Source organism: Telmatherina bonti (genome assembly GCF_933228915.1).
Source record: "Telmatherina bonti genome assembly, chromosome: 13".
Classification (NCBI taxonomy): Eukaryota; Metazoa; Chordata; class Actinopteri; order Atheriniformes; family Telmatherinidae; genus Telmatherina; species Telmatherina bonti.
Window position 1 is genome coordinate 8,530,697 of NC_136611.1, and position 22,926 is coordinate 8,553,622.

Consider the following 22,926-nt stretch of genomic DNA (forward strand, 5'->3'; position numbering starts at 1 on the left):
GTGTGACTACAAGCCAAAAATAGTTGCTGTTTTATCTGGATGGGTTGCAGCAGCTGATCCAACTTAGGCCAAATCAGGGGGGAAAAAAAAAAAGGTATAGAAAGAAGATTCTTATTTCTAGCCTACAGTAATTTAGCAGAGGCTATCATCCAAAGCATCTTACATATGACTTATATACCCCCAATAGGCACATCGGGGGGCAACTCAGGAGTCAGGATCTTGCCCAAGGACACATACTCAATACCATAGCCCTGGTGTTTGTTTGGTAGTTTGTAAAAAAAAAACCTCATCTTTCAGTGTGTAAGCTTATCAGATCTCTTCTACGTCAACTTGGATCAGAAACTTTCTTCTTACAGTCACAGCCTGAATTATTCCAGCAGGTCTCCCAGTACAGTCTGAACAGATCAATGCTTGATTGTCACTTATATCATTTAAGAAGAAAAGAAAAACTCACAGAAGTGTGTTAGAATCCCAGGTGCTCACACTCACCCATCTGGCTTCACATTTAGACAAATGCAACCGTGTAAATACAAAATGGGCTGTTAGAAATAACTCTTGTTTTTAACATTGTTCAGTGTTTCCTAAGTTCAAACCGAAAAGCTGCGCGGGGGGGGGGGGGATGACGAGCTGAATGGAGGCAGGTGAGCAAATTAGGAACAAGGAGCAGGTGTGAAGCAGTCTGGAGACAGAATGAGGTTAGCGGAGGACATCCAGGGTAAATAACAGGAAAGAAAAAAACACAAGACCCAAATGCCAAAGCTAGGAAGTAGAGATTAAATCAAATGGAGAAAGAAAGCAGCATAATAAAGTAGAAATGATGCAAATAAAGGTTGTTAAAACAAGAAACAGAAGCTGGAAAACAGCAATCCACACTGGCTAAACACAAATAAATCCTAGCAAAGCAGAATAACTCAAATGAACAAGAAATGAAGAAACAGGTCCTTTGAAAAGACACCAAACCTGAAGTTGCACTTAAAGCAGCTTGCAAGGCGGGTGTGTGCATGTGTGAAAGAGGAATACTCTGCATTACGCTCTGCAGACGGAGTCTGGTAAAAGTTTTTCATCTGTGCAGATGATTTACAGTTTATGAAACCGTCACACAACCTTGTTCCAACAACATTTAACACCATTGGAGCTTTAACACATCCAGTTCTGCAGCCAAACAGGGCAAACTTCAAATAAGAGTTAATGACAAGGAGTTATTCATGCATATTGTTCCAGATCAGTCAGCGGCCTGCTTCTGCATCATCGTGCCAAAACCAGTCTCTTCTCTGGAAGTTAAGCCTTTAAGTCAAACCATCTCCAAAAAACTGTTTAATTCATTTTTAATCTTAATTCCACTCAGAAAAAAATCAAGTCGCACATATTTATAGTGTGATTATTTCCCCAAATATCACACCTTTTTATTTTCTTTTCCAATCTTCAGATGACCTCGACACAAAGATCTGAGCTCAAGCCCTCAAACTGTAACATCCAAAGGACAAAAGAGGAATTTGCATTTCTCACATTTGTCTGTTGCAGCCCCAGCCCCTCAACACAGTCTCTCTCTCTTTATCTTCCTCCTCACCCCCTCCTCCTCCTCCTCATCATCCCCTTGTCCCCACACAGGTCTGCTGATGGATGAGCTCATTTGCAGCAAATCTCTTCTGAGTCAAAGCGCGACACTGTTGCTGCCTCGCTGCTACTTCAGCGGGCCTGCAGAATAGAGATCTCAGTGTGTGAACATTGTATGTACGGACATGAACGCACACGCAACATGCATGCATGTGTGCTTCCAGGACAAACGGTGAAAGATGCTGTTCTGACAGGATTTGTCCTAAAAGCACCACAGAGAGCTGAATCAAAGCAGTGCAAATGAAATGACACGTGGCAGGAGATGAGACCGCCTTGTTTTCCTTTCTTACCGCGCATTTGGGCCATTTCTTCTTCTCCCTAATCATAGAGACAATGGATTTGCAAAAGGCATGGTGAAACCAACATATTTCTTTGAGCGGCCACTTTGTTTTATGTCAGATCGACATTCAAGCGTCGTTCTCTTTGATTCCACTCATTGTCGGCTGCAATAACAAACAAAAAAGGCTTTCCCAAAATATATTTCCATAGATAAGCCACTCCATTCTGATGTGTCACTTTCAATACAGACCACGTCTCTCTACCCACCGGACAGACGGCCCACTTTGGCAACTGAGCCAGCCTCGCAATAACTATGATGAATGCAGTGTCCACAGGAACAAACCAGCCGTCTGACACTTCATCCCCCCTTGATGCATTATCAGCTAATATCCCGTGGATCCATGGCGGGCTGTTTGAAGCCTTGTGATGTGATTGGAGCATAACTGGCCTCCGCTGAGCTCTCCCATGAGCGTAGCTGACTGTAATCATCTCCAAAATGGCTATGTCCAACTTCAAATGTGCTTTATTAGTGAGTGGGCTTTTGGGGAATCAGAGGAAGCATCTGTGTCATGGATCGGGACAATGGACTCTGCCCAACAGACCTTCAAAACTAACTGAGAACCTCGAATCACAATGAGACCCTGCTAAACACCAGGCACCGCGTGTGTGTGTTTTCCATTATTTGTCAACAAGTCCCCGTAAATCTTGCTCATCTGAGCAAAAAAAGTATCAATTTGCCTCACACTAGATGTGCACGAACACTGCAAAAAGAGCCAGCATCCATTAGAGGAGGATGAAGTGACAGGTTTGGATGAGACTCTGAAGTCTGAGGTGGAATGAAGGCTGGGAGATGGAAGCCCTGCTGTAAAATGAAAGGAATGACATGCAGAGATGTGAAAATATCATCTGAGACGGGTTTTAGCAGTTCAAGGAGGGAAAACAGGAGAGGCCATCAAGACTGGTTGATATTTAGCATCTGGGGGGAATAAGTCAGAAATGAGGGGAAAAGGAGAAGTAGAGAATGATTAGAGGCCTTTCTAAAGAGAAGTATTTTTTGGGCTGAGATAAATAATCCATCAGAGATCTTTAAAGTTAATCCTGATTGAAGACATCAAAATGATTTGGTGAGGATGTGTTTGGGGGAGGGGGGGGGGGGGGGGGGGGGGGGTTGTCTTTCCATCTGTTTACCACAAACTGTAATAAATATTACTGCAGTTATGCTGCTAATGTAGAATAAGATCTAACATACCTTTTCTCCACGTAGGATTCAGAATAACCTGATCTGGAAGTCAAAGATCTGAACAACACGGAGGTTCAGCTCCTGCCTCAGGTGGGGGGGATTCTCCTCTTCCCTCGTTCTGCTCAGAAATCCCACGTTTAGTCATATCCAAAGCAGAATTACCAATACGTCTGATGATAGATGTCAATCAGAGGTGTATAAAGTAGAAGTAAAAATAAAGTAGAAGTCCTGCCATCTACCTGTGGATTTAGAGCAGGTGTTTCCACTAACAGGCTCATCTACCTGCAGCTGAGCTGATTAAACTCACCTGGTTCAGTGACTGGTTGGAAAGAGCTGCCGGACCGGGCTTCTACTTTCTACTTCTACTTTCTACACCTCTGCTTACAATGCTTGCGACAATTTGGAGAGTTTCAAATGTTCAGTACAAAAATAAATGGGTTTAAATACCATAAATATTCAGATTAAGACCAAAATAACACTTTAAAACAGATGATTCAAATCAAATGAATGCAGAAGTTTCTTGTCAACCCATGTAGGACTTTAGGTCCTGCGTTGGAGCATGGAGACAACAAAAACCTGCAGGATACCGGCCCTCGAGGACTGGAGTTCAACACCTGTGCTTTAAAATAATCACTTCTGTTTTTAATGTGACCACATTAAAATCAAAATCCTAACTGACTACATAGCAACCCTTCAATCCATCCATTTTCTGAACCCCTTTCTCCAGTTCAGGGTTGTGTGAAGCTGGAATCTATCCCAGCAGTCACTGGGCGAGAGGCAGGTACACCCTGGACAGCTCGCCACTCCATTACAGAACCATTCTTATAAGATTAAAACCAACAAATCCATTTAATGAACAAATGTAACCTGTTACTGTGTATGTTTTCAAAATGCTTAAAACCTCGTTGAAGTTAACTGAAGTTGCTTGGGTCATCCTTCTCTGTGTGATCAATCAAAATGACTAAACCAAGACAATGTTTCAAAGTCAATAATCATTTCCATTCCAGTGCGGTTTGCCCATTAATCTACATGTTCATGCTTCAGTGAGCATCGTTTCAGTCCAAGCAGACGCTGTTTCAAGACCCCCTGTGATTAAAAAAAAGACATTAACATGATTATGATTTTAAATTTAACTATTAACCAACTTCCCAATGAGAAAGAAACCCTGACAGCAGAGTTTATCCTGCTGTGCTGCGTCGATTTGACCCTCTGCCACTAATTAACAGCACAGACAGAAGAAAACAGGAAGTAATCTGCAAAATCAGCTGCCGGTGTTTGTCTGAAACATCTGCGCATCAAGTGTTTGAATGCTGTTTTTATGCTGCATACAGCTGCAGGCCCACACACTCATTTCATCAGCCCAGAAAAAAAAACCCTCACTGAGCACAAAGAAACACTGAGATAAGAGGAAAACAGATAAGAGCATCCGATTTTGGAATACAAATTGGAACATTAAGTATTTGATCCATTTCAAGGGACAATCATTTTCAGTTTTATCTTTTCTCATTTTATTTCTTGAAGCATAAATAAGCCGTTCAGATATCAGAAAGACCTCGGTGTAAATAGCAGGGATGGAGATGCATATCTTAAAAGCAAGAGAAGAAACTATTGGAGAAGAAGCAGCGCAAATCTTCAGGGGAAAAAAAAAGGAAAAATCCATCTATTTCCTTTAAATGTTTGCTTAAAGGTGGAGTATGTAAGAGTTTCAATATTTTTAAAATAAATTAACTAATAAAATAACTACAATCATAATTAGATAGTTTTTTGAACATATTGGTTCAAATGACAAAAAGCACTTTCTTTTACTGGTAGGCAAACATTTAAGAAGGGTCTTTGTCATTAATTAAACTTGTAATTTAATAACGCATCAAATATGGACAGACTGGAACCTACATGTTTAAAAAAACTATCAAATTATGATTGTAGTTATTTTTTTAGTCAATTTATTTTGAAAATATTGAAAATCTTACATACTCCACCTTTAAAAAAGGAGGACACTCAGGGAACACATAACACAAAGGACTAATGCTCCTATTTTTGCAAAAAAGTGACACAGATGCACGACACGTTAAAAAAAGAGTCTTAATAAATTGATCTATCATTCATATGACATCCTGCACCTTTCCCTCATCCCGTCACTTTGATGGAGGAATAAGCTAAAGTTTCACAGCAGTTCTACAAAAATGCAGCCATCCTCCTCTCATCTTTACTTGCACCTGCTAAATTTCTCATCACTCCCCTCCCTGTCAAACCAGTTTCATAACAAAGATGGAAATCTTCAGGAATAACTTCAGTTAAAAGGAACAGCAGCACAAGCTAACCTCCAGCTGCAGTCTGCATGAGGCATCACAGACTCGGAAACATCTGTTTTGTGCTCCAGCGGACGGTACGTCAACATCTCAAGGCACACTGCTCAAAACTTTGTCACACTTGATAAAAGAGGGAAGAATCCTGTTGAAACTGCAAAAGAAAAATGGAGTCGAAGGCAGCTTTGTGCATTATACGCTCCCGCCAACAAAAGGAGAGCAGTTTGTGTCCTTTTCAGGCTCTAGCGGAGGTATCTCATGCTCCAGACAAACAGCTGCTACTGTGTCCTGTCATGGCTGAACCGCAGAGAGGATGAGGCTGCATGACCAGACCGAGGAGCCCAGTCATCGCCAGCAGAATGGAGTTCACTGGGATGTGAGAAGAATGGTCTTCAGGCAACAGATGTAACAGTTCAAACACAAACCACGGGCAACTGCTCGCTATTTCCCATCAAACCTTTAAAAGCTATAAATATGACTAATTAGTCTGCTGCCGTCTTCAGGCCAGCGAGAGGTAACAGCCCGGCTTCCACACCCATCACCCCACGCCCTTCTCATGGGATCGGCATGAGTGCTTGATAAGTGCCAAAGCAGAAGGGAGCGCTATATAAAGTCCCTCAGAGGTTCCTCCCTCCCACCACATTTCCTTCATCATTCAGGTTTCAGCTGAGAGATTTGACCCCAAATACCCACAAATTACTGTTTGAAACTCTTCTAAACAAAGCTGCTGTTTTAAATTGTTATTTTTTTATTTCTATTTTAATCAGAATATGAACAAACAAACCGAAACAGAGATGTCATGTGGGAAAGATGACGCAGCTGCTCCTTGGTCTCCTCTGAGGAAATGGTGGCAGTCCAACCAGCTTTTCAATCAGGACATCGGCCTCCCACCGTTCCTGGAGCCAGGGTTCCCTCGGTGGACGGATGTGGAGCGGCTCCAGAGGAGTTTGGCTTCCTGCTTGTGGCCCGGGTACATACCTGCTCCGTTGTTCGTGCCCTACATATCCGAGTCGATGCATCATCCCAGCCAGAAGATTAGTAAATGGAGGGTCAGCCTGGATGTGGCTCACTTCTCCCCCTCCGAGATCTTTCTCATCATTAGAAATGGATTCCTGGAGGTTGGAGGTACGCAGCTTTGTTAATTAAACATCTCCATAAAAAAAAAATTCTGCTGTTTACGTCCTTAATTACTTTTACACACAGGATAGTTTCAGATCTTGATAATGTATTAATAATCTTGTCTGAGAGTTATCTCGCAGAGTAGCAGAATTATCTAAATAGACTTTTCTTACTGCTCAGAGAATAAGCCCCAGAAAACTCTGGTAGGGAGAAAGCTGAACGCTACAGAATTAGAGAGCTGCTTAAATAACCTGCTTTGGGAAATTAAAATCACAGCTCTGTGGCAGAAATTAATTTCTGTGTTGAGTGGTTTCTCTGTGTTTGCCTGGTTCCTCTGTGTCCTCACATTCTTCCCCGTAAACGGTAATCCATCCACAGGGAAGCACGAGGAGAAGCCCGATGAGCACGGATTTATTGCCAGATGTTTTACAAGGAAATACAGGTAGGCGAAGAAAACACTGACATCAACCTGCAGATGATGCAACGTGCACGGTTTAAACGTCCACAAACAAGCAGTCAGTTAGTTAGTTAGTTTCTTTTGCTTTGTTTGTATCAGTCACAGTCAGTTTGTCCATCTCCAAAACACAATCATGTTAAACAAAAACAAAATATGCAGAAGCAAAGCTTGTATGCCTAATAATGTCCACTTACAAGTACTTACCTTAAATTATACAAATAACAAAAGCAGATGCATTACATACACAATGTGTGACTTTTACAGAGAAAAATTATTTATAAAGTTGCATATCTCTAAACTGATAAATAATCTTTTTAAATAGAAATAAAGAATTACAATTTTTTTTCCCCTCATTACTGAGTTTATTCCACAGTTGAACCCACTGAAAGGACAAACATCTCTGTTTCACCCATGTCCTGGATTTTGGAACAATAAGTTTACAAGTGTCTCTAAAGTTATATTTAGTAGCTTAAAGCAATTTTAGACACCTTCTGGAAGAACATTTTGTTTAGCCTTAAACATAACTTGTATCGTCTTATAGTAAACTAAATCATCAAAGTTCATGAGTTTTGATTTAATAAATAATGGATGTGTGTGATCATAATATCCAACATTATTTATGGAGCGTATGGCACGTTTTTGTAATAGAATAATGTCATTCAGAGTTGTCTTGTCAGTGCAGCAAAACATGCAGCACTGATGTGTTTTTTTTCCACAGGATCCAATCTTTAAAACGCCCACTGAGCTGAAAAATGACATGAAACGTACGTTTGTTTCAGTGTTTGCTCTGTCTGTAGTGATCTTGTGAACTATTTTCAGACTCCCAGGTGAGGTGGATGTTACCAAAATCGTCTCCACGCTTTCTGTGGATGGCATCCTGACTGTGGAAGCTCCAGTTCCCGAAAGCTCTGCTCCCTCCACCATCCTCATCCCAGTGAAGGTAAAGATCACTGGCAGTTTCTTTGTAACATTTGAACACACGTGTGTAAATGTGCTAATCTGGTTTCTTGCCAGCGCTGGAGGAGAAGATCAACACCACGCCTCCAGTTGATTTCCTCAGCAGTTAATTAGCTGGGATTAGGCCAAAGACTGGAAACACTGGGTCAAATTAAAACCTGAACTGTTCTGCTTATTTAAAATACCTCAAGAGTAAAAAGCAACAGAGCGAAAAAGTAGCAAATGTTTTGTCTGAAAGCATCCAAAACCAGCCGATATGAGCCATGTTTTCATACGTGTTCACTGCACAGGGCCAAAATGGCCCCAGTTTGGAGCCAGTTTGAGTCGACTAAAAAGCACAACGTAGGTCATTTTAGCTAGATTCTCCAGCTGGATTAATAATGAGAAAGAAAACAGGGAAACAGGTCATTTACACAGGTTTTATCACACACACACACAAGGACACATATATGGACCATTGTTGTTGGATCAGTCCCAAACCTTCGGATAGGTCAGTTTTTCAGCCCACTGTGGATCCTAAAGCTGCTGTTGGCTTACGATGCCCAACTATGTTGTCATCTAAACACAAATGTACGCATTTTATCTCAACATGTATTAAATCATTCAAATCAAACCGGACATTTAAAGACTATTTCTAAACAATATTTTTGCTGACTGTCTCCTGTTCCAGGTCCTTCTGGACTTTCCTCATATGGAACGACTAGCTTACATACTCAGTTTTAAACAGAAACATGAAAGTTGAGCTATTTTTTGCATGTTTATCTACAAATCCAGGTGGGGATTGCAGATAATGGGGAACAGGAAGAAAAACAAGAGGATCAAGGGGAAGAAGCCTGTGGTGAACAGGCCCAGCCTGGCGGCACCACAACTGGGACTGAGCTGCGGTATGAGGAGGAAACCTTTGAAAAGCCAGCTGGAGAGCTGCATCCTTCAGACCATGCAGATGATGAGGGTCTGCAACAATCTTCTGAGCACCATGAAACTCTGGAAAGCAAAGAAAGCTTGAGCACAGCTGTCCAAGAACCAGTTGTGCTTGGAGCAATCCAAGCGAAGGAGGAGGGAGCAGAAGATGTCACCCAGCCTGAGGAGCAGGAGATGGGTGAAAGTCCTCAAAGCGAGGTCCAAACCCAGGTGCAGGAACCCGCTGGCATGATGCAAGAACACACACAATAAACAAAAGAAGAGTTAGCCTGCCAAACCTGCCCTGCACACGTCCTGCTCATGCACCTTAGACAGAAACTGACGCAGCCATTTAACCCTGCTTTCTCTGGAGCTCCAATAAAGCACTAGCGTGTGAAACCGTGTCATGCGTCAATCTTTTCATTTCCTCGTGATTTGTGAAAAAAATCACACCCGGAACAAACCTTTAAGACCTTTTTCACTTTCAGTGTTTCTGACATGAACACTTACATGAACGACTCGTATAGGGAGAAAACACAGACCCTATTCCAATATTGCTGTTGCCATAGCAACAGCATCAATGTAGTCCACACATATAATTTAGAAGCATAAATACATCACTTGATGAGAGTTCAGCCAAAACTATAAAAGTCTTTAGTTGCTTTAAATGGCGCAGCTCCAGTTTGGAAACTTTTTTAAATTGCGCCGATCATCCCTCTCGAGTCCAATACACAAAGAAGATTACACTATTTTGCATCATGCAACATGCAATGGAACTGCCCCAGTTTTCATACTCTCATTCAATAGCCCTGGCAGAGCTGCCTCAATGACTTCAGTCCATCCTGCAGCCAACAGGCAGCAGTGCCAGACTCAGCTGCACTAAACCCTCTGCTAAGCCGCTGCCCAGTTCCTTCTGTTATCCACCAGTAACACCACAGGCTCTCCAGATCCCTGCAAGCAGGCCTGCAAGTGGCCCAGTTTTCTATGAAAGACACAGATGTTAAGAGACACTGTAAGCTTGGCTGGAAGTTTTTATTGCAATCAATACAATGATTTCTTAATGTTCAAATGGAAAAGAAAAAACAAATTGAACCCTGCAGAGAGTGTCCTAATAATTTGGCTCATATTAATGCTTATTTACAATCCACTTTGGAAAACTACAGTAGTAACACACACAATCCGACCGTTAGCTCTACGACATATTTTCTAACGTTCATTTTCTTTCTTGTCATGTTTAAGTGACATTCATTAACTTATAAATAAACACACACATGGGCTCAAGGCACACAAATAACGGAAAATCAATAACAAAATGATGCAAAGAATGTTCTGCTACATGAATTTAACCTGGTTTAAACACTCCCCTTTTTTGCATTTTGTAAATATAATCAATAACTAAATGCTGCTAACTAGTATAGTTTAAATGCAGCAAGCATTTCTCCTTGAAAAAAGGTTTAAAAAGTCTTTAAATGATTTTTAACATGGTTTAATATGCAGACATTAAGACACAACTGTTTTTTTTTTATTTTATCTCTCGTCTCGTTGTTGCCGTGATTTTGTTATATTTTTATCACACACAGATGTAGTACCACAAATTATTATTAAGTAGCTTCTTTTTTTATCAGCTCCTTCCAACTCTCCTGTAAAATGATCCAACACGACACGCAGCGGTCTTTACAGCCGTGTCTAAAGGTTCATCAGTCCCTTCACTACAAACACCTGCATGATGACAGAAACCTTTCAGACATTCATGCACATGCAAGGTTTTCATTGTAACAAACTGAACGGTTTAACTTCAAATATTTTCTTTTAATGAACGGGCTGGACTGCAAACGAGCTGCACAATGGCAGAAAAAAATGTTTGTTAAGCTGAAACCTGGGGTCCTGCATGGCGGGGGGGGGGCATTGAGAAGAGGTGGTGCCAAAATGGCCACGTTAGCGACCTCTCCAGATCCGTCTGTACTAGAACCTTTCTCAGTTTGTTCTGCTTCACTTTATCAGCGCTGGTGTTTGCAGAAATCATCATGATATAAGTTTACATCCATGTCCACATCATTTAAAGAGATATTCACATTCATCCTGAAAGTGTTTGAATATTTTAGGCTTGCCTGAAACTTTTAGCATTTGTGCCATCTTTACTTATTCTTCAGCAGTGAGTCATGTACGGATATTTCCCTTCACTCCAAAAGTATTAAAGACACATTATGCAACTTTCTAACCATAAGACTCTGCGTCTGGGACTTGTTGGATGACACAGTGACTTCTACCATGTGGACTTATAAAGCTGTTGTTACCCAGCAGCGTCCTGAGGCTGAGAAACCGTCACTATACAACTTTTACATCCGGGACGCCGCGTGACGTTTTGATGTCGCTGATTCAGCAAAGTAACACAAGGAGAGAGAAAGAGACAAAACAAGAGTCATGGTAAGATCATCTTTTGCTGGTTGGCGAGAGATAAGTGATGGGGAAATGGCAACAGTTCTGTTGTGTGTACTTCAGACCTTTTGGTTTTATAGACACACTCATTCCATGATGATTACGCAATCTTCACGCAGCAGTTTGCACAAGACTGAAAGGCTGACACGACATCAAAATAAAGACTGCTGTTGTGCAGAAAATGAAACATAAAATATTAGGATGACTAAAGGAAATTGCTGAAAAATTAAAAACAGGAGCGATTAGGTGAAAGAGTGGAGCATTTTTAATAAAAAAGAGTCAGCTGCATGTTCATTTTTATATTGTTGTAATGAACTCATACATGATTTTTCTATAAAAGGATGCATTATAGGACAGAAACAACTTTGTTCGGTTTCACATATGAAAATTTTAATTAAAAGAGAAACAGAATTGAAAATAAATCAGCAACTTTTATAAAACATTGATTTGTTAAACTTCAAATAAATACCTTTAAGAAAAATCCTGCTTTTTTTCCCCTTTTGGTGACATTTGTCTTTTAAAATGCAAACCTCAGTAATGATAATATCTTCCTAATAGTCTGGTATGATATGAACTAATGTCTGAAATGAACAAAAAAAGATAAAGATGAGTAAAGAGCAGTAAAACCCTGGTGCAGCTGTTGGGATGAGGAGGTTACTGAACTAAACTCTGTACAATATGGGCATCAAATATGACTCGCCTGTTATCTTTTTGTATTTTACACATTTTAATCCACAGTATCAACATGAAGACATGGCTGCATATTTCATATCACGGTCGGAACCGATGGAGCAGGACGGTGTGTTAGTTTAGACTACTGGGGCCTCCTGGGCCTTGGGGGCCTCCACAGCCTGCGTTTCTCCTCCCTGGGCGTCCTCACCACTGACAAGGCAGTATGGAGGCGTCTGGCGAGCCTCGATGATGAGAACTCCCTCAGGGGACAAGGAGGCGAAAACTGTCAGGGGGTCCACATCTGTTGGGATCCTGAGAAAACAGAGAAGTGGGGGGACTGAGGTGAGTTTTTCAATTCACTTTAGTCATAAAGTTTACTTCATAAAAACTATTTGAGCGGCTGTGAATTCCTCGGAGCGTGTGTGGGAGGAGAGCAGTGAGGAGAAACAGCCTAGAGAGAGAGTTCAGGTCCTGCTCAAAGGTCATGCAAAACCGGGTGACATTTTCTGCTGTAGAGCCGCTGCACAAACATTATTCAAAAAAAGCTGCGAGTTTTTATTGAAACGTTGTCAATACCAATAAACAGCCTCCTCCAGTTGGATGGTTTTACTGCTGTACGTCAAGAGGAGACTATAAAAACTCTGTCCTGGCTGGTTAGCACCGACTGTAGCCGCGACAGAAGCCTCCCAGTCGGGGGGATGGAATGAGAGGAAAATCCTACAGCGCCAAGAAGGAAGTTTTAACACTTGTAAAATTCAGGTGTTGTAAATTTTCCTCATCTGGAGACATCTAGAAACAGGAGGAATTTCATTTTATACAGTTTCACTGTTTACATATGCTTAAACCAAATACATTTTGGTATCAGTGTGCCTCACTTTGCAAAAAATAAAGTACTACAAAAGCTGCAGCAGGAGCACACGTACACACACACACACACACACACACACATTTACACTCATGGATACACTCTGTTCTTTGTTAGTGTGGCCAAATATGGCTGTTGCAGGTTTTGTGTGTGAGCAGCCAAGTGCTTTGGGAGTTAATATAAACACCAGGCTGACATGTTCAGAGGAGGAGGCTGCAGCTCTACCCTCCATTTAATTAGAGAGGACCCTCCACTCACTTCCAACTCCACTGTGAAATACAAGTCAGAGCGAACGGGGAGGGGGGGGGGGTGTGAGGTGCCAGACATAGACGTCACATCAGGCCTATTTGTGTATACAGACATCACTGGGTCTTATTTAACAATTCTTATGTTCAACATTGTCACTAAAAACTAAATTTTAACTAATTAATGAGAAGGTCATCGCCAAATGAATAAAAATCAGATGGAAACTGAAACTACAACCAGAAGGGTGATTGTATATTGATTTAGTCAGAATAAGAGCCCTACCTCAGGCTCCAAGAGATGAAGTGCAAGGCCAAGGGCACGCTAATGTCAGCTGGGAGTGTAAATGGAGTCCCAGAGGCTTAAAGGGCGACACGCCATCATCACACAAGATATAAATCCGACACTTTTTACTTTCTTCTCAAAGTAAACTCGTCTAACTGGGTTTTACACGAGAGAGGATTTTAGACTTCAACGTGCTTGTTTTCAGTTCACAGCTTTCAAAAACAATGCTTGTTTTGTGCTTGTTTAGAACAAAGCCACAGCCCAGCGTGTGAGAGGAGCAGGCTTACTTTACAGCATGCAACACGGAGACCTCAGGGGAGCGTTGCAATCTGACGGTGTGGACATGAGCCGCAACCACGATCCATAAGGACTTAAAGAATGCAAACTGTGGTTAAATGATAAACGCCTGCAGGAAAACTGCTAGCATGACGACGTTTAGCATGCCTTTTTCTTCTGACGTTCTTGCCCAAATCCCAGAGAAACGTTGTGACAGTGTGTAAAAAGGTAAAGAACCTCATCTATTTGTTATATCTACTTCATCAGCCCTGGACAAGAGGCAGATACTTGTCAGACTGGTGACTCGTCCATTACAGTGTCAAAGCAGAGACAAACAACGGTCCAGTTGTCAGTCTAGTAGCACCAGTTAAGCAAACATGCTTGTTATTGGAGCATCCTTCTCTCTTTAGGTTTTTTTTTTAACACCCACCCATCCTTCCTCATGTCATCTTTTCCTCATTTACAAGGTGGCGCCAGTAAAACTGGGCCTTAGCTTTAGTTCGGTTCTGTAAACTTGTCAAATGTAAATGTCTGTATGTCAAACCTTGGACAAGCTGGCTTGAACCTTGAATTTCCCCTCGGGGATAAATAAAGTATCTTTGATTTAATTTGATTTGATGAAATGATGCCAGTTCACCGTGCCGTCCACAAATATAAAGAAAGGAAGCTTGTTAGTGATGCTGATCCAGAAAGGTTGATTCTGGACAGACAGACAAATGGGTTTAACTATCTCTGGATGTGAGAAGAGGAGCGTTCAGTTCAAAAGCATGAATTTCTGATGGCGTGAGGGTGCAGATGTGCACGTGGAATTAGGGCTGGGTGATATATCGAGTATACTGGAGATATCGTGGCTAGTCCCCTGTGGGACATAGAAAATGTCTATATTCAAGCATCCTGTTGTCGCGCAGCTGTTTTTAGCTGTGGATGGGTTTTCTCCCTCCTCATCGACTCTCTGCACCGCTTTGCACAGAGAGTTAAAGCAAGCGCACCTCGTTACGTACATAACGTGAGCTACATCATGAGAGGCAGCGTGTAGCAGCTTTTCTAGCAGAGAACAGCGAGCAGCGCGAGTTACAAAAAATTTACGAGGAAGAATGTTTTTCCGAAGAAAAATAGTACAGGATCCATCATCTGGCGGTGGTTTGGATACCGGAAAGAAGATGTTGACCAAACAACTGTCGTATGCAAAGTATGTCGCAAAAGTGTCGCCACAAAAGGTAGAAGTACCGCAAATTTAAAATGACATGTTTCTGCCACTGCTTTAACTGTTCAATAAATATGGTTTTGATCAATTTGCTTTGTTACAATTTCATCCTTTTGGCATGAATGTTTAAAATCAGCATATCTTAATGCAGTATGAACAATTATGTTTTAATGTAGACACAAAAACATCTCACTGATGTGATTGTATGCACCAAAGCATTAAGTCAAGGCTAAGGTGAATATCCAGATATATATCGTATAAAAATATTGGGATATTACTAATAGGTCATATCTCCCAGCCCTACATGGAATTCTGCACATCTGCAAGGTATTTTAGAGTAGCACAGACGTAATGTTGGGTTTAAGGAATGCCTTGCATAATTCAGCAAGACAACGCTAAAGCAGACGCTCCCTCTGTTGGGGTGTGTAGCTACACAGCAGAAGAGCTGACTGGTCTCCTTCACTCCAGAAGTTTCAATCAGGAAAACATCCAGGACTGCTGAGCAGCTTGAATCCAATGTGGATACAGTCCTCCCTGAAAGATCTAAAGTCCAGTTTCAGCCAATGGAAACCTGCCCAATCCGACCCCCTCTCCGCCCAAGGGGTGAAGCTTAACCTGCTGCAGTCTGCTGATTGGTCAAAAAAGCCGTCATTTCCCGTGTGACCCGGTAATGAGACCAAATCACAAACAGTGCCGAGCTTAAATTATGGTGGAACTGTATTGTTTAAAGCCACACAGAAAAAAGAAAGAACACAAACTGCTTGATGTCCACCATTCTCCTCTTTTCTTTTTACGTTGCCATGTTGTGTTCTGTTCTTCATTATAAGTACAGAAAGGTGTCGAGCCACCAAGACTTTACACCATTACGTAGCTGACACATCTATCACTGTCCAGCTTACATCCCACCTGACAGGTAAGGACACAGTCAGCAGTGGAAACAACACACATCGGGGTTTACCGAGTCAAACCGCATCAAACCAGACTGTCCCAGTCAGACCCCGTACTGGTTGAACAGGGGATGATGCACAGAAGAGACTGGACCCGACAACAGCCGATAAAAATGCAAATCAGCTGTTAATTCTAATCACAGTCATTAAATTAAATTTTAAAAAATAAATAATAATATTTAAGTCATTGTGTCAGTATTAATCTTAAATAATTCTAATCAGCTCACCGCAGCCTTCCTTTCCCTCAATAAGCCGTTTCTGTTAAGCAAAGCTGACAAAGTCAAAGCATTCAGACGACCAGTTACGTGAGCCCCAAGCTAAAATCTTATCTGTCCAGCTCGGGGAGTTTATTTAACTTTGGCAAGCGCACAGTTTATCTCAGGCATTGATTCTGTAAAACTGCCAGAAAACTGTCCAATACGCTTCCCCCCTGCAGAAGCACAGAGAGATGAGACGTGAACGCCAGGTGTAGTTCAGTCCAGTCCAGTAGCATCACGCTTCTCATGAGGATAGAAACACAGAAGAAACAGGACGAGAGGCAGAAGAAGAGATTTCCTAATAACCAACCACTCGTGCAGTCATTAACAGATGAGAGTTGCAGTTGAGCAACACGACCCTAGCTTGAAATGTCAACTCTGCCCTCAGCGTTGAATATTTTTGTTTAAATATTGACACATCTTCCATGTTTGGGACACAGATCCACATCACAATCCCACAAAAAATGAATTGCTTTAGTAGAAAACATTGAAGTGATTAGTTATTTCTGGCATCTATTTCCTGATTTTTTACCGTTTGCAGCTTTGCTACTTGTAAAAATATTGTGAGCAGTGAGAACAAATCAATATGTCTGGCCTGGATTGCATGAAGGTCCGCTGCATGGTATCAGCAGATCTAGCCTGATTACGGTTTCCCAACCTTCTGCAGGCTGTAAGTGTGAGAATAATTACTGTTCAACATGTCTCTTTCCTTCTAAAAAACTGATATATTAGGGAGTTTGCTGCTGTTATGCATTAAAAAAAAGACAACAAAACAGTTTTAGTGGGTTGCGAAAGGAAAAATGTGCTTCTCCTGCTGTTTCTATTCAGATATCACTCAGCCCGTGGATTTGTTTATTAGGGGCAGTTATTTATAAGTGACCCATTAGCATCATGCCACGTTCCCAACTCCTCCCGCCTCTGCACGTTCCGCCTGTCACTGCCTCTGGTTCTGATTAACTCGGGAGCACAGACCTGATCTTGTGACTTTCCCGTTAAATTGCATTGTACAGATACAGGAACCTGCTTCCTCATCAGCAAAGAGGAAATTAGCAGAACTGGACTGACAAGCCGACAAGAAGCAGATTCACGCCAGCAAATTAGTACTGCTGTTGGAAGTTTGCTCACCGTCCAATTAAAACCGGGCTAAGACGCAGAGACGGGGAGGTTGTGGAAACATTTGTGCTGCCTGTTTGGCTTGGATGACTTACAAAGTACTGTTAAGGGAGATACTCCTCCTCTACACACCATACTTTAATCTCTGTGGGAGGTGCTGCATGATGGCATTCATGGAATTTGTCACACAGCCTCCTCCAAAGGGAAAAGGAGACAACTGTATTTATATACATATCTCATCCATGCCCTCTTATGACAAATAGTAAAACATGAGTTGCATAATGGTGTGACTTTGGTGATTCCTGTACATGATTATTATATAAAACAGTTTTATGTTGGACTGAGCTGCTGCTCTCAGGCTATTCAATGTGATGTTTTTGTCTATTAATATATTTTTCCTTTGTCATTCTTTAAAGCTGGAATCTGTTGACTTCAGGATCTTTTAAAACAAGCTAAAACAACAAAAATAAAGGTTTAAACAGCAGGTAAAATCTTTTGTATTTAGATAAATTAAGAATCTGTGGTGATGCTTCTTGTCTCTAAAGCTGAAAAACAGGAAAATCCAAAGACAGAAGGTGCATTTCTATTACACCTAGAATTGCACAAAGACCAAATATGGCAATAAAAACGCCAATGGAAACGGCAGCATTTACAAATAAAAAGTCTCAAATATTATGGAGAAGTTTTTACGCTCTCATGAGGTGGTTTTTCAGTTGTTTCTACATAGAAAAATATGTTGCAAAAGTGTAATGGAAACACTTGTTACATGTACGTGTCCCTGGATGTGGTGTAGGGGTTTGTGAGCAGTTCATTTCCTGTAAAGATGGCGCGGTGTGGAACACACAACAGCGAATTTTAGAGTTTTAGAAAAGAAAATGGGGAGAAAAGCTTCGAAAAGCTGAAGCAAATCCTCCGTAGCAAGTTTAAAACCCCAAAATAACAGCTTGCATAAGATGCAATTCTCAAAAAATCTCATCAACCAAACAAGATTTTACAAGAACTGAGGCTTTTGCACTAAACATGTCTGATGGAAACATCTGCAAATCGCAAATGTTGTTTGTTGAAACTTAGAAATATTGTTTTTATTTTGCAAAAGAAAGTCTTGGAAACACAGCTACAGACTGCATATTCTCACATGATATGCAGCCAAAAAGAACAGCATTAGGGCTGTACTAAAACACATTTCTGAAGGAGCTCCTGTATGTAACAACAAATTAAATCTCAAGCTTTATTTTCTTCAGAACCATAAAATAATACAATCTCTCCCTGTGTCTCTAGTATAAATGGCTCGGCTGAAAAGGGATTTTTCACCCTACGGGCACAGAAAAAGGTATATCCATTACAATTATACTTAAAAAGAACACAGAAAGAACACCCCCTGCCAAGGTCAATGCCTTGTTTTACCTTTTTAAAAGGAAATATAATGCATTTGCCCTTCACACACACACACACACACACACACACACACACACACACAACCTCTTCCCAAGGTTTCATTTCGTTATTGAAACAAATGGCATGAGAGAACATACCTGATTAGGGAAAACTAAATCTAACATTGTACATGCAGCCTGGTACTTTATCTCCCCATATAAACCACTGATGCACCAGTAAATATATCATTTCATGCAGTTATACACAGGAAGATGCTCAATAATAATATTTTTGCTGGTAGAAACCCATTAAAGAAAGACACTAGAGATTATAACAGCTTAACAAACATCTCTCCACTAAATGGAGCCATTAATCTGATGATTAAAAGGAAAACAGAAAACACACTAAGTTTCTTTTACAGCTTCCAGAATGTGTGGTATGAGAAGCTCAGCGGCTTTTTGCTCCACAGCGTGCAGGAAATTATACTCACTGTATCTTCTTTGTGAAATTCTTTGTAACGATGCCCCCCTCCTCCTGTTTCTCCTCATGTTTCCCTGTCAGAGAAAAAAAAGCAGCAACCTTACATGATTTAAAAAAAAAAAAAAAAAAAAAAGCCTTGAAGTTCATCGATGTGCAATAAATAAGCAACGCCAAGAAGCAAACACATGTGTGTGTGTTTGAACTTTGTGTATTATGTTGATGCATCTGAGCTCAGAGGACATTTCTTTTGGCACGCCATGTTTTCTATTGCTCAATCTCTGCAGTGTGCAAGCCCGGGGACTGCGACGCACACGCCAAAACGCTTTCACTTCCACTGTTCTTGAATTGTTTCCATGAATGACTATCCTGCAGAGACACACAGATCTGAGGCAGCAAAGGACAGCCTGTCCTGGAAAGCCCCTCTCCTCTATTTCCATCTTCTCCCTCTGCTGTTTATTACCAGCCTGCCTGTCGAGCTTGCTAGCAGCTGCTCCCAGACTGCTAAATGTCAACGCCACAGCAGGGAGCGTGGCCTGCCCCACCCCTTCCACCCTTTAGCCGACTACAGGCTCGGCTATGTGCCACCCTACACCCCTGCGGTGACGTCTTGGCCTGCTGGAGGAGATCGAAGTTGACGCGCTGCAGAGAAATGATCTGTAGTCGCTGGTGAGGTCATGAAATTATTATGAAGACCTCAGTGTGACGACTAGGGTAAAAACTGATCCCAGGAGGTAATTCAGGAACGATGACGTGCTGGTCTGAAAGGAATTCAACAGATTTTCAGGGCTGTTAGGATTTTTTTTTAATGCCAAATTCCAGATGTGTCTCGTGTAATGAAACATAGTTATTAAATGTAATGTTTAAGACTTAAAGGGGCTGAGGAATAGTTTGCTTTGTGTACATGAAGGATTGGACATTTTTACTCCCGTCTGGGTGAAGGATTCACCTGGTTACCAACGCCGTTAATCTTAGAGATTAGTTTGAGTGTTTGCTGGATGTAGAAGCGACATCATTCCTCAGACGCAGAACACGGGAGGCTAATCTTCCACATTAATGCTGAACGTTGCTTCAGATACTCCTCATTTTGGTCTGGAATCACCAGTGGGGCCTCATCAATGCAGCCTTTTTTTTTTTTTTTTAAATAAAAACATGTTAATTTAAATAAAACTCTCAAAAGGAAACTAATGGAAAAGTTTCTTCAACCTTCAGTTAAAAAAAAGATTCACTAGAATCTGTGACCGTTTACAGATGTATCTATGGGTCCCAGTCATCTACAGCAACCACTGAACTGGACTTTAACTATCTTTATCACTGAGTATTTAAATAAAAATCTAATTACTTTTTCTTATATCTAAAAAAAAAAAAAAAAAAAAGACTTCCACCTATCTACAATGAACATTGCCAGTTTTCCACAACAGTTTGGTTTCAACGACCTGCCGCCGTGTGTGTGAGGATAAATGGTCTGATTGACACCATTTACCTTTAAAAGTTTACTGGAAGCTGCTGAATTTCTCTCCCACCCAAATGCAAAACGACTGTTGTCTTGGTTGGTCTGGGGACCCATCAGTTGGTAAATGAAGAACGAGGCAACAGTGGCGACGTGGTCGAAGCCTCCAATGTAGACATTAGCGATTACCAGCTAGCACAAGATATCTTGGTCCAAACTTCCTGTTCTATAAACGCTGTATTTTGACCCATGCGTCCACAAACGACCTGCGCGTCGCCAAAACATGTTTACAGAGTGTCCAATAAGTCCTGAAATGAAAAACCAGAAGTTTCCAGCAGCTGTGACTCTCTTGCAGACTAGGAGGAAAACATCCGTCCAGTTCACGTCATTTGTTGATCCATCCAACAAGCTCAAACTTTCAAATAACTTTTATTTTTTTGTAACAAAGTTGAGCTCTTTCTAAAAACGTTCAACAACAACAACAACAACCTGCCTTCAGCACACATTTGCAGTTCGGTGGGCTTTGTGTGAAAAAAGCTCAACTTGAGCCGTTCGGCTTTATTTCAGTCACAGCCTGAAGACTAACGCGGTCCTTATTCCTCACTTTGTTCGGCGTTCAACCATTAGCGTCCTTCAGCTAACCTCTACCCCTTTCAGTGAGCTTTCAACACGAGTTTGTGTGCACCGCTTCTGTTTACTCGTGTGCTGAACTTCTAACAAGCTTTTTACTGCCACACTTTCAGAGCCGGTTGAGCCCCCGAAACGGCACTGATTGAGTAACCCGACTGGCATATCAACAATGTGTTTATAAAAAACTCAGAGCTGAATATGGGGGGGGGGGTTGGTGGAGGGGTGATGTCCTCTTTGCCCTCTTAAGCTCCGGACATCCCTGGAATTCATCTGTCTCTGAAGACCGTGGAGGTGAGGGAGCAGTTTCCACGACTGACACCAGTAATCAGGGGCCCGAGCGGACAGAAAACCTGCCTGGGGGCTGCCGGGTTGAAGCCAAGTCTCATTTCCAGAACCTTCTGCACAGCAGCAAGCCGACGCTCTCATTGTAAACACGGGCTCTTGTCACAGGCCTTCCCTTAAATCTAAATCGAGCTCCTGAGTGGCCGAGGGAGTGAGTCTCCAAGAATCTGGAACAGGTGTCAAAGCTTGAGGATCCACCTGCCAACCAGCAAGTCCCAGCCCCCCCCCCCCCCCCACCCCCCAAATCTGCCCCGCTCTCCCATTATAAAGACCAATAACAGCTGAGACCAAGCTGAGCTACTGAAGAAGTCCGATCAGAGAAAGTAGAAAACTTTGTGTAAAAAATAAAAAAAAAATCTGGTTGGAGAATCTGAACATTTCAGCATTGTTTGAAGTTTTTCACTTTAAAGGTTTCAATAAATTGTTTTAACATAAAATGTTTAGAAACTAATAAAATTCCTTTACTCTTTTTAGGGGTCCACACTTCCCATTAATCCCAGTAGCGGCTTTAAGTCACTGAGCTGGTGGCAGCCATTCAGCAAAGCACGTTTCATTATGTTTATTTGGTGTTGTCTGTTAAGTAAAAGCTGTTTTCCTCAGTAAATTCCTGTTCCTACTTGTACAGAAAGCTGATGTTGTGTTTTGAGATAAAAGTGATCCTCCAGGGTCTGATGAAGCTGGCGAACTTTGACCTCCAGTCACGCATGAGACGTCTCAGGAGCCACAAAGAAAAAGAAAAGTTCCTCTGAAAGGTCTGTTTATCTAATAAACCTGGTTTTAAAGTGGCTCCTTTAACATGTGGATCTGCAAGACCCCCCTAAACTCACCTGAAACCTCTACAAATCCATCTTTCGTCTTCACGTGCAGCTCTTCTGGTTTGAAGCTGTGGACATTGACGCAGACTTTCCAAGGCTCCCCACCGGTGGTGATGGGGGAGCCCCGTGAGGAGGGCTCGCTGTACCTGCTGTACAGCGTGGGGCCTCCTGTGGACTGACGCGCGGGGAAGCCTGGGAGTATACCGCCGCCAAAGGGCGCGCTGCTGAGGCGCGTGCTCAGCCGACCCGGCCGGGCCCACCCGGGCCAGTCCATGCCGAGATCATCGGGAAAAGGGGGCATCCCAAAGTCATCATCAATAAACCGAGACGCCAGCTGGTCCCTGAAGGGGGACTGGTCCCGGAAAGCGGATTCTGCAAACGGATCTCTAGGAAAGCGCTGCCGGTTCCCCATCGTGTAAAAGTCTCCCTCTGCCATCTCCAAACCTCAGAACCGGGAAAAAGATTTGTGCAAAAAGTGAGTAAAAGTTTCCTGTTTCAGATGGATTAGCTGGTTCCTCTCGGTCTGGTAGAGCTTGGTTTCTTTTGGACTTTGCGCATGAACGTTGCGCACGAAGCGACCTGTTGCGCCAACAAACCAAGGGGAGCTTTCCAAGTTTCTAAAAGCTCAGTGTAAACTTAACATTTGCGCTGTCCGCGGGTTTTATACC

At 42.0% G+C, this 22,926-nt stretch overlaps 2 protein-coding genes across 2 annotated transcripts; one reads left to right on the plus strand and one right to left on the minus strand.

The window, feature by feature from the left end:
• Positions 1 to 6,101: 6,101 nt before the first annotated feature.
• Positions 6,102 to 9,170, plus strand: LOC306764009 (heat shock protein beta-1). Its single transcript, XM_079250993.1, has 4 exons — positions 6,102 to 6,564; positions 6,937 to 7,000; positions 7,835 to 7,955; positions 8,747 to 9,170. The coding sequence occupies exons 1-4, from the start codon at positions 6,210 to 6,212 to the stop codon at positions 9,143 to 9,145; spliced, it is 939 nt and encodes a 312-aa protein (XP_079107119.1). The 5' UTR covers positions 6,102 to 6,209; the 3' UTR covers positions 9,146 to 9,170.
• A 2,387-nt stretch (positions 9,171 to 11,557) lies between these two features.
• Positions 11,558 to 22,926, minus strand: hspb8 (heat shock protein b8). Its single transcript, XM_079251388.1, has 3 exons — positions 22,271 to 22,926; positions 19,035 to 19,098; positions 11,558 to 12,292 (listed from the first exon to the last, which is right to left on the minus strand). Exons 1-3 carry the CDS (start codon positions 22,692 to 22,694, stop codon positions 12,118 to 12,120), a joined length of 663 nt encoding a protein of 220 aa, XP_079107514.1. The 5' UTR covers positions 22,695 to 22,926; the 3' UTR covers positions 11,558 to 12,117.